Consider the following 16,107-nt stretch of genomic DNA (forward strand, 5'->3'; position numbering starts at 1 on the left):
TGTTAGAGAGTTTTAGCAGCAGTATGCTCCGGCCGTTCCGTTCGTTACGTTGCTACCGGGTTTACCGGGACCCGACTGCGCATGCGCCATTTTTTCCGTACGCGGCCGGCGTCTCTCCCGGCGCTCTGCTTCCGTGTTACCGTATCCGGAGCCCGCAACCGACTTGCGTTGCTCTGGTCGGCTCGGGTGTTGGGAACTTTAGGCTTAGCGTCCTGGCGAATATTTGATCGCCGCTATCTGTGCAACTGCGAATGACAATCCGTAACACAACTTTTCACTACACTATCATCCCCTTTCTCGCATGTGAAACTTTATTTGAGCTACAACTTCCGTTTGAGCGATCGGTGACCGAGACATCTGCGTAGCCTGTTTCGATGCTTCCGCGCAGGTATCGCCATCTCTCGGCCGCTCGGCGCACCGCGTGCCGCGGCATCCACGGCCGGTCAGCATAGGCTTGCATCGCGGCAGATATCTGATCGCCGCTTTTAAAATAAGCCCTGAGAACAATCCCTAGCACAATTTTTCACCACACTAACACCTACTTTCTCGCAGGTGGAACTTCGTTTTAGCGATCAGATTGATTCGGAAGAGCAGCGACAAGTGGTTGCTACCGTGGTCTGCGCCGGTTCGAGCCGCTGAGTGTGCCGAGCTGGCAGGCGCGACCGGCGTGTGCGCGGACTGCTTCCGATGCAGAAAACGCTTCACGATTGCCTGCTTTATCCATTTCTTGCGTACAAACGCGCGGAATCTACAAATTCAGCTCAGCGATCGTCGTAGTTGACCATGGAGCAAAAACCGTGGGCGGAGCGGCGCCGACAAGGCATCGCACACCCGCATCGGGCCATGTGTCTCAAATTCACGCGTACGACTAGTCGTGGTGACAGTCGTAATGATCAGTCGCATACGAATCGCGTGTACCAATCGTACATGTGTCTAGCGCTTAAATCGGGCAAGGCCAAGGCCATTCCTCCACGTGAACGGCGCGCGACCATGTCACCTGCGCTCGCTCTGGTGCCGTCACCGCCGCCGCATACCCTGCCTCACAATGCGTCCGGCCGAGCGCGATTTATTTTAGATTTGCAATGATTTAGGGGAAACTGCGTTGTTTATTTACGTATTTTTAGCGTGTGGATTTTTGCAACAACTCGGCTAATCAGCCGTCACACGGAACGAACGGTACGACGCTACGGAGTGCTAAAACACGTTTTCCGTCTCACTACACGGAAAGAACCCGGTACGTGCGCGCGCATGCGCAGTCGGGTCCCGGTAAACCCGGTAGCAACGTAACGAACGGAACGGCCGGAGCATACGGACTGCTAAAACTCTGTTAACAGCCCAGCGCGCACAGGCAACGCTGGTCCGCCGGAAGCGGAAGGCGCGCGGAGAACTGGTTTGCGAGTATTTTCCTCCTTTCCCGGCTGCTTATGGGAAATGGGGTATAGGCAACGTCGTTTGATTGAAGTGTGGTGCCTTTCAATCAAAAACATGGAGGGAAAGAATGCCGCGCGAGCAAGAAACTGTTGCTAGACAACACCCCGGATAGTCGGTGTGTGTCGCTGCAGGCGGGAACGTTCGATGCGCGTCGTCCTCGCTCGAGCGCCACCACCCGCATTCACTTAAGGGAAACGACTTTCTCCTACCTTGAAGGTTCGCGTCGCTGATCTACGAACAGTGAAGTAATTATATAAATAATGGCGGCAGAAACGGGAGAAAGCATTCCAGCTTACGCGAAATACGGGCTCGCTGCGAGGAAGCACCGTCTAATTTTAATGCAAAAGCTTTTATAAATGGCCCGTTGAGCGAAGTAGCCGGCGTCTGCAGCAGCTAAATGGATCCGAAACCCCCCAGGGGCTGTGACACGTTGCATGAATAAAACACAAAGGAGCGTGGTGCTAGGCGATGCCTGGCCATACGCATTGGCTTTCACGCGTTTCATAGCGCGTACTTAATTAAGCAGAAAGGCCCTTTTTAACGCGCTTTGCTGAACACCTGGGCATTACTCGCCCAATACTACAGGATGGTGCAGTGCCCAAGTAAGGCACTCAAGCTTGCATTACTGTAGCGCAAAACGAAATAGCGCTCAGTAGCGTTGAATGAGACATTCACAACTCAAAAAAGAAGTGCTTAGGTGCTCTCGAAGATTTTTTTTAGATCGCTTACTTTGTATCTCTTCTATGCCAATAACGCTACGTACTGAAACTGTTTGGTTTGAAATAGGTTGCTTATCTTGCTGTCCTTGGTTAGTTGCCCTCAAGCAGGCTTCCGGTATCATAATAAAAGCGGCATGCAATGCCGAAATGCTAATAACGGCGTCAGTATGCACAACCTTCCGTTAATCACTAAACTTGAATAATTACACCGGCGCCTTTGCGAAGGCCATTCCGCCGCGGGAGAGCCTACTAACCAAGGCCTCCTTGCTGCCTCGGTCAAGTTTTTTGATGTATGCGTTTTACTACCTTGCGAAACGGCAAAATATAATACTATTCATACTATAGCCGTGGGTAAGAAAGGTAGAGAACTGCACAACGAAAAATGTGCTTTTGAGTGCCTGTTAAGTGCCGTGGAAAATTGCGTCGAGCATATTAAACGCAGGAATGCTAGCGCAGAATACTCAGTCGCAGCGTGACCCTAGTTTCTGTGCCAGCGAATACCATGCGAAGCAGAAACGAGGGAGGCAAACAGTTTTCAGTTTTTCTGTGTAGGAAAATGCATGGCTTGTAGCGCTGGGATACTACAAAAATGAAGCGGCTACAAGTAAATCAGCTACAAGCATACTACAAAGAAGGCAGCTAACCTGTAGAATTGCTCGGGTTCTTGACTTGTAAGTTATTCTGCACGTTGTTACGACAACACTGTCCCAGAATTGCTCCTCCCAAGACGACCGAGGTGGCAAGTCTGGAACAAATACTCTGCGGAAGAAATACCCTCGTCGCTACTAAGGAGCACGAAGTCTTGAGTTCTATTTCGGTCCGCGCAGCTGCCGTGTTTTGTCCGAGGCAAAGCCTGCGAGCACAGTACGTTTGCCATCTATAGCTGCGTGACGTACATCAATTTCTTTCCTGCGGCGTTAAGCTTGTCGTTCAACTGGCACTTTCGCGAAGGGCGTTAGGAGTCGTATTCTTTCCAGCACACATTCTTGTACGCAGTACTGCAATTGGTCAGGTGCGTACACGTTGCACGAGCGACACCGGTCACCTGGTCGCCATGCATGCATTGTGGCTCCCTCCGATTGTGGTGCAGGCAATGAATGCTCGCAGGGAAGTTCACTTGGTAAACTGTGGTTGCACTTACCTGTGACTAGCTCCTGGACATTGAGATATGGGTCGCGAAAAGTGGTCTCATATTTTCCTGCCATTGTGAGTAACGAATTTTGATATTGCTTGTTGTTCCAAAGTAGAACAGCGTAACATAGCTGGCCCTATCTCCCATCGTCAAAGATGGGACGTTAGAATGGCTGGTGGTAAGATGGAAGCTCGCTTAATTAATTAATTAAGGCATATGCCACCAGAAGCGGCAGTATCTAAGGCCGGAACCTCGACCGGGACCGCGTGCTAATAACCAGAAGGAATTTCGACGCGGTAACCGGCGATAGGTCCAACCCACTGGCTGGAGGTGTCAGTCAAAATTTTAGATCCGTGTAAAACAACTTAGCACATTTAGTAAAAGTAACACAAAATGCAGTCTACTCACGGCACAGATAAATACTGGCACACTGGAATAGCCGCATGGGTTGACACATTTCAGGTGTCCGGAGTGACGATAAACCCAGATTACTTTAAAGACAAATATATGGGACAACCTGTTGCAGCTCGGCTAAAGGTGCGTAAGCACTTTATATTCCCCTGTGCCGAATGGGCTGGCGCGAGAACTGACGTTCGCAGCGCCACGTGCTGTCATATACACACCCGCACATAACCACGGCCTCCGCAATCAGCTCCGTCGCCGCTCCGTTGCTGATCACGGAGGCCGTGCGCATAAACACGGCAGCTGACTCGGTCTCTCATGTCACGTTAGCATTGTACAGGCTGGCCGATTCCTCCTCTCCACGGTTTTCTCTCCGCCTCTATCGCCCGTTACCCTCTCGGCGCGGCGTCTCTTGTTCGCCACAGGCACGCGTGCGCTGAGCAACGCATGTCTCCGCGGTCCTCCCTCAGTGCAGGCGCGGCGCTGGCTGTCGTCACTCGTCCTTCTTTGAACTATCGCTCGTTCTCCCCCAATTGGCGCTGCCTCACGGAGCCTTCGAACACATGTGACGCGGATTTTTACCATTTCAGCCTCCTATGCGTACCCACAAAAATGAACTGCAAGGCTCGCGGACAAAAGCTCAAGTACGAAGTGACGGGGGAGGGGGGGTAGGGGGGGTGCTACCAGTTCACTATAACAAGAGTCTGGGGAAACTAGGACTTGCTGTGAAAAGTTGGGTATGCGAGTTTGTGCAGTTTACTTAAACAAGTACAGCAATTAAAAGAACAATTAGCGCCGAGAGTTCTGACAGAGAGTTCGTGGAGAAGGAAAAAAAGGCCCAACTCCAGGCAGTCGAAATCCCCTCCGTAGGAAGCGTCAGGGTACAGGTTGTCTGCGCGAGCGCGGGGTGATATGCAAGTTATAAATCACCTCATTTCATCATACTTTTTGCGTTGTTTTGGCTCCCACGTCGGAACGTGTTTTTCTAGATGTGAAAACTGTTAGCGGTTCTCCGAACGAAGCCGCGGCTAGATATGCACGTTATTAACGACGCTATTTCATGGAACTTGTTCTTGTCTTTACGTTTCTTAATCTCTCAAGTTGTTTCGAATTACCCTTGTTCACCGTTGCATGGCATTATTGTTTTAATATTATGCACATCAGTCTCATCATTAAAGCATGTAACGTCGCAAATGAGTGCAGGCGTTGGATTAAAGTTCAAGTGGGGCAAATTACTGTTTGTTCCTCTACGTTCAATTTTTTGTGTGTGCATACGGAAACAAAGTAATATTGAATTTGGGGCCTGTTTTAGCCGAATATTTTTATGTATGGTATTTGGGTTGTCTGTGAACCATGAAGTATCTTTGCGTTAATTTCCTACAATGTGCCTATGTGGATTTTTTTTTTAGTTCAGTTTGTGTGTATCGAAGTGTTAGAACTGTGCGCGGACCTTCCGTCCAGTCGTGGAGAGAGAGAACAGAGGGTCGACAGAACCACGAGTAGGTCGTATAGAGTAGGTCGTGGACAGAACGGCCGGGTGCCAAAAAGGAAAAGCCATTAAGAGGCGCCTCTGGCTGTAACGGGGCACCACGACTGGAGGGAGGGGGCGCTTGGAGAATTCCGGGAAGCAAGGGAGGGGCCCGGCTACTGGTGACCGCCAAAGCGGGAGAAAGCAACGAGAACGACTCGGAGGGGCCCACGGACGAGCAGCATCGCTCCGGCGACTGCTCGAATTGGCTTCCAACGAGAAGTGTGAATAAACAGTTAAAACGAACCAACGAAGTACTTCTTTTGGGTCATTTCAAAAACCTACGGCGACAGAAGAAGTATTCTTACACCTTGTGTCGGCTGCTTGCTCTTTTTATGATTTTCATGCAACCCCCTTACTCAATGCCGGCGGACCTGTAAGGTATTTTAAATAAATAAATAAATAAATAAATAAATAAATAAATAAATAAATAAATAAATAAATAAATAAATAAATAAATAAATAAATAAATAAATAAATAAATAAATAAATAAATAAATAAATAAATAAATAAATAAATAAATAAATAAATAAATAAATAAATAAATAAATAAATAAATAAATAAATAATGAACCCCCCCACACACACACACGGAGTAGGGGGGGTGGTCATCTAGATATGACAGCATCTGCTATCGGTATTAATGGACATGTGAAAGCATGGAGTTCATAACAGCTGAAATTAGTTCTTTTTTATAAAAACTTAGTAATCAAACATTTTTCTTGATGAACCCTCGCTTCCACAGTTCGGAGGTATAAGCTTACTGTTGCATTCTGAACCATTTTCTAACAGCGCCAGCTCGCTGTAAGCTATAGTCTTTATGTTGTTTTATTACGTTAAACACAAAGGCTCATTCTTTTCAGTTAAATTTGCGTCGGCCTGCTGTTCAGTGGGCAGAGTTTCTTTTTGTTTGTGTTCTTTAAGGCTAATCTTGTGAAAAAGGGTTCTTTTTTAGCTGTACGAAATAATGAAGCGTATCAGGTACATATACATGCGTAGAGACAGCCACAAAAGCTTTCCAGAATTCTTTCTTTTGGTGCGAAGGCGCAGTTCGGGCTCTCTGTTGGCGCTGACAGCTTGTCGTTGCATTTGCCGGCACCTCGCATGCCCCGGTTTGTTCAACACGGCTAAGCGCGGAGCGGACGAAGTAAGGTTCTAAATGCCTGGCACTGACCTTTCATAGCAAAGGTACATAGCCCGCTGTTGCTGACCTTACTTAAATTGTAAGCGGGCCCAAACACCTGCCCCTCTCTTTTCCCGCGGGATTGTTCGTATGAATAGTTTTCCCCCAAATGGTAAAAAAAAAAGAAACTACTTATGAGAGCTATCGTGAATGCAAAGGTATTAACCAATATTAACACACGAAATCAAACATAGCTTTGGTGCACTACGATGCTCTATAAGGTTGAATTTTAGGGAGTCCACTCTTATTTTTACTTTGCTTAAACGACGTTATGAACGTGCGCTTCATGACTAATTTATGCGGATGATGGAAACGGATTTTTCCATTGGCGGCACATACATATATGTGCTTGAAAGATATAAACTAACATATGGCTCGAAAATTTATCTGCGTGCTTGAATACTTGAATGAATATCTGCGTGCTTGAATGAATATACGCTCCTCAAGGGTTAAATTATGTAACTCAACTAGGAGAGGCTTGATCTTAAGCAAACAGAAGGTCCGAGTACACCGAAGCATTTGTTATCATTTGTGAATGCGAAAGCATTAATGGCGCCAGTGGACGCCACTGAGTGCTCATTCGATTTTTTTTCTCTGCGTGTAATGCCCTCGAGTTGTACCGCGGGGTGTGTATTCAGTGTATGTGACCAATCCCTTTGAGTGGGTATGTGCACGTCGGCGCCAAATGAGAATGGTGAAATGACCGTTAGCTTCTGATGGCAGCTGTCACAGCTTTGGCTTTACCGATCGTCGAGGTTCTTCCCCCGTTTTCTTGCGTGTTGTTGGCACGCTATCGCCAATACCTGTTTAATCAAGATGCCTCCGACCATGGTCTGAACACTTCTCCTGAACTGGAACACCTCAGGTACCGCTGGGAGAGAAGTTTATGCCAAACTCGCTTGTGCGAAGTATTGATAACTTCTTTTCGTTGTGGTGTGCCACCCCTTAATCGGTATTTATACAGGGCAAATCTGATAACCACCCCTTTGTGCCACTTTTGCCAAGAAATTGAATCCGTAGAGCATTTCTTTCTTCTTTGCCGCCGATTTGCTAACCATCGGAGAAGGCTGCTGGAGATTCCCCTGCTACGTCTTGGTCTGCCTTTAACTGTACCGGTGCTCTTGTCGTTTGGGGGGACAAGGCTGGGCCGATGCCATAGGGACGTGTGCAACGCCATCCACTCCTTCATTTCGGAGACAGCTCGTCTGCAGTGCTAAAAACATTCCGATTAGGCTGACTTTTACTATAAATTTCCTATTTTTCTCTCTGTTTTTTTTATTCTCGTGTTTTCTCTCTCTCTCTCTCATTAACCTAGACCAAATTCTTTCTTCTGCTCCATTATTTTGCCTTGATTGATTGTAATGAAAACATAACTCTTCTTGGCCAATCCCCCTAAGTGGGTATGCGCCATTTTTCGGGCCACCACCACCACCACCATCGTCATTGGCCAACCGTCGTGAGTGGGCATGTGGACTGGCCTATATTAAACCTTAACGTGTAATTACCTCAACGTTGAGCCTAACGATATGCCAAGCAACGTCGCTGTATGTATATACGTAGAGGTGCGCGTGGGTCTGTTGTCGACGTTTTCTGAGTCGAAAGCCGCAACGCACTCACAACGTCCACCTTAGATGAGCCTAAGCCAAAGAGCCGATGAGGCGGCGTCCGGGGTGCCGCGCTCGACTGGCACTCCTGAGGCGCTGGATTCGGTTTCTCACTCCCAAATTTTCCCAATTTTCTGTGGAACTCAATTACGCTCATTCTCTTTGGGGCCATTTTTGAGTGGTTTCTCTGCTACAGACGCCGGACGCCGGCTTTTCCGCTCAATGACCCAGTCGATGCTTCGAGTGCGCCCATGTGAGGCCCCACAAAGATATTCGCTGTATCTCTTGACTCGCCTCAGCCCCGTCAAGAGATCCAATTGGGTCCTGTAATCGCGCCGATGTGAGGCGCTACAGAGACTCTTTGGATCTCTTGACTCGCTTTTGCCGCGTGAAGAAATGAATCAGAAGGCCAAATATTGGCCATCTTGATTCATATGAGCCCTGTCGAGAGGTCCAATATGGTTCAAAAGGTCCAACCGGAAAAAAATGCCCGCAGCGGGTCAAGAGGTCCGAGTCAAGAGGTCCTACGGGTCAGCAGATAACATTCTGATCATGTTGAACCGTTGCATCTCTCCACACTATATATCTGCTGACGCGGAATCCTTCCTAACATGCCCTTGCTATGCCCAAAATAGCGAAGGTCGAACAAGACACGGGGGGCGGGCACGAACTTTGTGATACCCATCTCCGATAACCTGGTGCCCTCATTACAAACTGAACTTGCATCTAAACTTTCCCGCGTTTTATCTCTGCAGGTACGTGGAAAATCCCGCACTGATGATCAACTGGGAGAGACATCAGAGGTACGAGCTTTCTTTGCCATCACCGTTCACCTCGATCAGATAAGGCGCGCTGCTTCGACGCTGCACTAACGCTTATCCGATATGCGGCTGTTCAGGTGTAGGGGTGCCACGGGCGGCGCGTCACTCTCATCGACGCAGGAGCTTGCGGAGGCGTATCCGCTGCGAATTCAAAGGGACAGTGAACTGATTTGTAAACATTGCGGGATTACTAGCACACATTGTAGTCTGGAGTCTCAGGGGCATGTTTCGACCACTCTCGCTACGTTTACAGGACTTTATTCTGTAGAAAAATCCTCTCTGCATCCTCCTTGCCGATCTCGTATGACGTTTCTAATGACGTCAAAACAAGATGGCTTGGCGTGACTGCGCTATACTACACGGCTCGCCGACCCTCCTACAGAATCAGTCGGCACAGCGTTTAGTCGGCCGGCCGGCGGCGGTTCGTCGCAATTTGTTCACTCGGTTGACACTAAGCCACGACACGTTTGTGCCTGGGAGAATGTGCCTTTAGTTTGTTAGTTTGTAGACTGTATCAAGCTTTAAGTCCAAGTCACTCCACCCAAGCGCACACATATCGACGCTTCGGTCCCTGGTACGCTAGTAGAAAAAAAAAAATCTACGGCCAAATAAAGGCGGCAGAAGAGTCAGCGAAATTAATAAAGGTACCGGTACTAAGGAATTAAACTCAACCGAAATTTTTATTTACAGCGTAAAACCCAAGGTGCGGGAAGCACTTTTTGCGCTGGGTGAACTAGCACAGCGGTCAGCAGCACGACCATCTATCTGCATGCGAACGCTTTTCCGTCTATAGGAATGTAGTCGCTAAGAGATATTGTGGGAATTTGGGGGACGCTTACTGCACGAGCGCTAACGAGAAATAGTCATCTAAGCTGCTTGGAGTGCTAAAACTAAATAAAAATGTAAACAGGCTATACATTATATACTTTATATTTCTGCCGCTAACTGCGCTGGCTTATGGCGGATTGGTCTGGAGCACTAGCTCTGTTGTTTTGCAATTCGCAAGTTTTGCAATTTGCAATACGCTGAAATATAACAAGCAACAAGCGTTGTGTATTCTTATATCTCGCGCCTATATCCCGTCGCCGGAAGCTTTTCCTTCGTCCCACATATATAATGGTAACAACGTGCAACGATAAGGAAGCGGGGAGATACAGTTGTAATGAATGTAGGAAACGCGTGAATTATTGTCTGGTAATTGCGTTACGAAATTTAGAACCTTGATCTGGGGGTCACACGTGGCGCCGTGAAGAGGAAAATTTTCTTTCGCTCAACTTCCTCTACTCCCAGTATCCTGGTTCTTGTACATCGACCGCTGTGAGCGCACGTGGCATTCTCGATACTCTTGTCATCGCTGCTAAAAAGGACAGTGCGAGCACATCGATAAAATAGTGTCAACCCCTAACCCGCAGAAGTAAAATGCAAATCAAGGAAAGTAAACTCGCCTGGTGAAAAAATAAATCCTCTGTTTGTGATGTAGCGGCGCTATTGGGGAGGAGATTTTAGAGTGGCGCCCCTAGCGGCGCCAACGAGAAACTAAATAGAGGGGAAACAAAGCAGACGACACAGGCTTTTTCACAGGGCCGAAGTCGTACCGTATATTTCAGGAGAAAGATATTTAGCCATTTATCCAATTCTAGGGAGCACTTTTGAGTATATGTTGATCGGAAAGAATTGCTCAAACTGTACACATTTCCCGAAAAGATTTTGCTCGCTGTTTCACAGCGTTTTGTCCGAACTAAAACCCCACTTACCTAACATTCAGCCGTCCCTCTACGAGAGCTGCCGCACTCAGTAATTCTTACCATGGCTATGAGAATCCGTACAACTGTTTCACGAGAAAAGTTACTAAAAGAAGAAACAGAGGAGCGAAGTCTCCAACGTTGTTTAGTTCTCGGCGTTCGAATGAAATTCCAGTTTGGTAAGAAACTGCATTCGCGTAGGTGTACTGGTCCCCCGACAGGTGCAAAAATTTGTCTCCCCCACTGAACATAGTCCCACACAGTAGACGGTGAAGGCGGCAGAGTTATAATACCTTCACAGGCTTTCACACACTATACACGTGCAAATACGCGCGACACTGACCTGGTTATATTCGCATGAAAAGCTCCGCTAAGTTCGCTAATCGCGCGCGGATGTAAGAGCCACCGAACTGCCCTAACGGCTGCCCGCGCTTTCTTCGCATGCTGTCGTTCAGGAGAGGGGAACAAAAAGAGCAGTGACCTTCCGCATTTTTGTGTGTTTTGTATTGATTCCGACCACCCAATAAGCGCAGAGTGCTGGGGAAAGAATAGAGGGGGGCGGTGGAGGCGGCGGCCAGATTCCCCCTCCGTATCGTCTGCCTCAACGTCAGCTTGTCTTTCTTTGTAGGCATTTATTTGCAGACAGCCACGGGTCGCGTGATTGTTTAGACCAATGAGTGTTCGTGTTGTTCGTGTCGCGGTGACAGTTACTGCAGTTACTGTTTCAAACGTACTGGTTTTCTCGACGTGCTATGGCTGGGCGGGAAATGGGCGCTTATCGCTCGTTGAGTTAGCTCGTCTGTGTCGGTGTGCAGTGTGTCCCATGGAGTTGTGAAACTGTGTACATCTCGTGGTTTGCCTTCAATTACCTGTGCTTCTTCCATCACTGTCTGCGTGTCAGCTCGCCCGTCTTATATGCGCTGCCGGCTCTCCGTGCGACGACGTCTAATCACCATTGGTTACCGACTCACACAACAGTGTGTGGTACGTGTAGCGCTGCCTATTTTGTGCGGATTACGGGTCGTCCGCGCAAGGAGCGTGTTTTGCGTTGCTACCTGTAAGTACCGCGGTCCTGACTGTTGCGCAACAGGTGCAAAATTGAAAAGAAATCGTTCTGTGATTGTGCTGTGCTCGTTTTTTTTTTTTTTGTTCGTTCGCGGAGCCGTATCCTGGCATTTCTTCAACAGCGCTTTCAACTTGGAAACATCAGCTTGTTTTAACGGTGGCCTGCGGCGTGAGCGTTGCAGGTGACCGGCGCTGATGTTACTTGTACGCGTGTTTAATAAAATGAACGCGTTTTTAGACCACTCTCGCGAGCCTTGTTTTGAAGTGAAGGTTGCTAGCAAAAAAAAAAATAATATAATATTAGAGCAGCTTTTGGCGTTCCAGTTTCATTTCGTCGTAGTGTGGAGTGTGGGGTATCAATCGTCTTCGCAAGCGGGGCCTTATAAATTACCGCACTGACTCTACGCACACACAGGGTTCATCAAAGGTGACCTAGAGCCAAACTTCTTTTGTGCGTGGTAAGGCGGAACCGTTCAATGGGAATTATCGAAAAACTTGCAACTTTCGGCGGCTTGTCGTGTTCACCACGGGTAAATTGTCCAACGGAACAGCTGTTCTTTTAAAAAAGCCACTGTCTTCTCACTGCCGCGAATGATTGCAAAGCCTTTTGGGTCGGCTTTTCGTGTCTGTGGTGATTTCTGCGCTGTTATTCTCATTTCCGTCTGAGGTGGTCCTGAAACACACTCCTCGCTGAAGTGTACTACAGACCGAGTCCAACGTTCCTTCAAATTTTCAGCTTTGACATCGAGTGCTTGCGTTGGGTTTCCGCCTGCGGAAAACATTGCAGGCTAATGCCTGATGTGTATTTCGTAGATTTCCACTGCCCCACTGCGCATAATTTCCCCGTACATTAAAGGAATCTTGTTTGACCGACCAGTGCCCTATAGAAACCCATGTATTTTTGTCGTTTGTTTCCCCTCTATAGAAATTTGACCGTGGCGCCCCCTAATTTAAGCGGTGCCACCTATAGGACGATCTCCTGGCCAATAGGTAAAGGTGGGCCAACTCGGCATCGCCCAGATTACCTTGCGCTGCTATATATGCACAACCGAATGGCCGACAGACCAAACAACGCCAGGCATCAATCGGTTCGGTAGTAAGCAATTATGCGCATTTAATAATCGTGTCTGGAGCTTTGACGGCAGTGATGTTAGCTGTATGTTGTTAGCGGCAATGATGTTAGCTGTACAGCGTGGCTGAAATAAATCTGTTCCACTCGGAGCAAAAACGCGCAAAAAAAGTGAGCCCTTCAGGCGCGGGAAGGCAAATTGAAGGGATATGGTGCCCCGCCCCTCTTAGCAGGCAGAGCCAGTCAAACCTGACCGACAAGTTCTGCGAAAAGGGCCACGCAGCTTTTACTTAGTGACGTGTATAGGCCACGCAAAAGATAGAACAGGAGCACGTCAGAGCCACGTTGTCTCCTGCGCCTTGACCATGCTAGTGTGCCTCCAGAAGCCAATAACGTTTGTTACGAGAGCCGCAACTTTCTGGCTGTAGAACACCAAACAATTTTTATTTTTGCTGCGCTAGCAGTAGTAGTTGCGTTTTGGAAAAAACCGGTGGCTTTGTTGTTTGTGGTGTGGTTGTTCGCTTGGCGAAAGTGAACGGGAGAACAGAGTGGCGAGGAAGCTGGATAGAGTGAATGGGTGGTGGGAGGCTGGGGTTATAGGAATTCACTTCTTTCACACAACTGGAATCGCGGACCGCACTGCACCAGTCGCGATGATCGCCCGTGAGTCTTTTTTTTTTTTTCTTTCGAAGTTGCCAAGGGGACTTCTCCGCGTTCAATACGGGCTTCCTTTCCTTCATTGAAACATGATCTTTAAGGTTATGAAAAAGTTGAATTCAGTGAAAGCCGTTAATGCGAACTTCAGTAATTGGAATTATTGGATAATTATAACTGTGAGCATGCAGCGATGGCGTAGAGGTAGAACACCCGCCTCGCGTGCAGAAGGACCGTGATTCGAATCCCGGTGCCGGACAATTCCAACGGGATTAAAAAAAAAAAAAATCCGCGCATTGATGGAATTGCACAAAGGGGCTTGGGGTGCGGCCTGACCCCGGCGACCATTGCCGGTAATGCACTCCCTCACCAGAGCAGGATTGGCCACCCTGGTGTAGTAACGGCCACAACCTCCCATGAATACGCCAATTAACCCTCGGCCCTCAGTCCCCAGCGGCTGCGAAGCAACTGACCACGGCGGCGGTCAGACCTGTGACGCAGCAGAGGGTGCTAAGAATCCCTGGATCCGGACAGGCCGCCAATGGAATCTGAACCTGGCAACGTTTAACGTGCGAACCTTATCTAGCGAAGCAAGTCTCGAGGTGTTGTTCGAGGAATTAGAGGGCATTAAATGGGATGTAATAGGGCTTAGCGAGGTTAGAAGGGCAGGCGAAGCCTTACGGTGCTGAAAAATGGACACGTCCTATGTTACCGTTGTCTAGAGGACAGAAGAGAACTGGGAGTGGGATTTCTAGTCAATAAAAGCATAGCTGGCAACATAGACGAATACTATAGCATTAACGAAAGGGCAGCAGGTCTTGTAATTAGGCTCAATAAGAGGTACAAGCTCAAGGTGGTGCTGGGCTACGCGCCCACATCCAGCCACGACAACCAAGCAGTGGAACGCTTCTATGAAGACGTGGAATCGGCAATGGCTAAAGTAAAAACGCAGTATACCGTAGTTATGGGGGACTTCAATGCTAAAGTAGGCAAGAATCAGGCTGGAGACAAGGCAGTTGGGAACTATGGTCTGGGCTGTAGAAATAGCAGGGGGGACCTACTAGTTGAGTTTGCAGAACGGAATAACCTACGCATAATGAATACCTTCTTCTGTAAACGGGAGAGACGGAAGTGGACCTGGAGGAGCCCGAATGGGGGGAACAAAAATGAAATAGACTTCATATTATGCGATAACCCTGGCGTCGTGCAGGATGTGGAAGTGCTCGGAAGGGTAAGGTGTAGTGACCACCGTATGGTAAGATCTCGAATTGGGCTAGATCTGAGGAGGGACCGCAACAAGCTAGTACGAAAGAAGCCGATAAATGAGCTAACAGTAAGACGTAAAGCAGAAGAATTCAGGATCGCGCTGCAGAACCGATATTCCGCCCTTAACGAGGAAGCCGAGCTTACGACACAGGAAGCCAGCGACAACCTTACACGCATTATCACGGAGTGTGCAGTGGAAGTCGGGGGCACTATGGCTAGACAGGATACTGGTAAACTTTCTCAGGAGACGAAAGATCTAATCAGGAAACGGCAAACCATGAGAATCTCCACCGCAGCTGACAGAATAGAACTAGCCGAGCTCTCGAAGCTAATCAATAAGCGTAAGACAGCTGACATACGGAAGTATAATATGGAGAGGATCGAATACGCTGTAAAGAACGGAGGTAGCCTGAAAGCAGTGAAGAGACGTCTTGGCGTGGGGAAAAATCAGATGTATGCACTTAAGGATAAGCGAGGCAATGTCATCACAAATAGGGATAAAATAGTCACAGTGGCCGAGGAGTTCTACAGGGATCTGTACAGTAGCCGGGACATCCAGGATAATGCCGAACGAGACAGTAGTTCAGAGGAGATAGACGGCTTTGAAAGAAATGAAAGGGGGCAAAGCACCTGGTGAGGATCAGATAACAGCAGACCTCTTGAAGGATGGCGGAGAATTTGTACTTGAAAAACTGGCAAACCTGTATACGCAATGCCTAATGACCGCAATGGTACCGGAATCTTGGAAGAACGCGAACATCATCTTAATCCATAAGAAAGGCGACATGAAGGACTTGAAAAATTACAGGCCGATCAGCTTACTGTCAGTCGTCTACAAGGTATTTACCAAGGTAATCGCTAACCGAATCTCTGCAACCTTAGATTTCAGTCAATCTAAAGAACAAGCAGGGTTCCGTAAAGGTTATTCAACAATGGACCATATTCACACGATCAATCAGGTGATAGAGAAGTGCGCTGAGTATACTGAACCCCTATATATAGCCTTCATAGATTATGAGAAAGCATTTGACTCGACTCGGTCGAAACCGTAGCAGTCATTCAGGCATTACGGAACCAGGGGGTAGATGAGCATTATGTAAGAATACTAGAGGATATCTATAATGGGTCTACAGCTACCATCATCCTCCATAGGGAGAGCAGTAAAATACCTATAAGGAAGGGTGTCAGACAAGGAGACACAATCTCTCCTATGTTATTACAGCATGCTTACAAGAAGTATTCAGAACGTTGGATTGGGAACAGGTGGGAGTAAGGGTTAATGGAGAATACCTCAGTAACCTCAGATTTGCTGATGACGTGGCCTTGCTAAGTAACTCGGGGGACGAATTGCAAAGCATGCTTTCCGCACTGGGCGAACAGAGTAGAACCGTGGGCCTGAAAATTAATATGCAGAAAACTAAAGTAACGATCAATAACCTGGGGACAACACAACAGTTTGAGATAGATGGCGAGGCAGTGGAAGTGGTAAG

At 48.0% G+C, this 16,107-nt stretch overlaps 1 protein-coding gene across 14 annotated transcripts in view; it reads left to right on the top strand.

Annotated features, from left to right (window-relative positions):
• The window catches only part of LOC144155616 (TOX high mobility group box family member 3-like), a 483,094-nt gene that overhangs the window by 309,820 nt on the left and 157,167 nt on the right, over nucleotides 1-16,107 (top strand). For 10 of the 14 annotated variants that reach the window (XR_013319601.1, XM_077687166.1, XM_077687173.1 and 7 more), the window contains one exon: nucleotides 8,756-8,803. The exons of 3 other annotated variants lie outside the window; for them this stretch is intronic. Coding sequence is in view for 8 of the 11 variants with exons in the window: in XM_077687166.1 (XP_077543292.1) it covers nucleotides 8,756-8,803 (48 nt within the window). In the remaining 3 variants the exon portion in view is untranslated. Of the gene's footprint in view, nucleotides 1-8,755; nucleotides 8,804-16,107 lie in introns of those variants that run through there. One more of the 14 variants, XM_077687171.1, reaches the window with a different exon arrangement.

This window comes from Haemaphysalis longicornis, unplaced genomic scaffold (genome assembly GCF_048455015.1).
Source record: "Haemaphysalis longicornis isolate Haplotype H1 unplaced genomic scaffold, Haemaphysalis longicornis Haplotype H1 scaffold_1, whole genome shotgun sequence".
Taxonomy (NCBI): Eukaryota; Metazoa; Arthropoda; class Arachnida; order Ixodida; family Ixodidae; genus Haemaphysalis; species Haemaphysalis longicornis.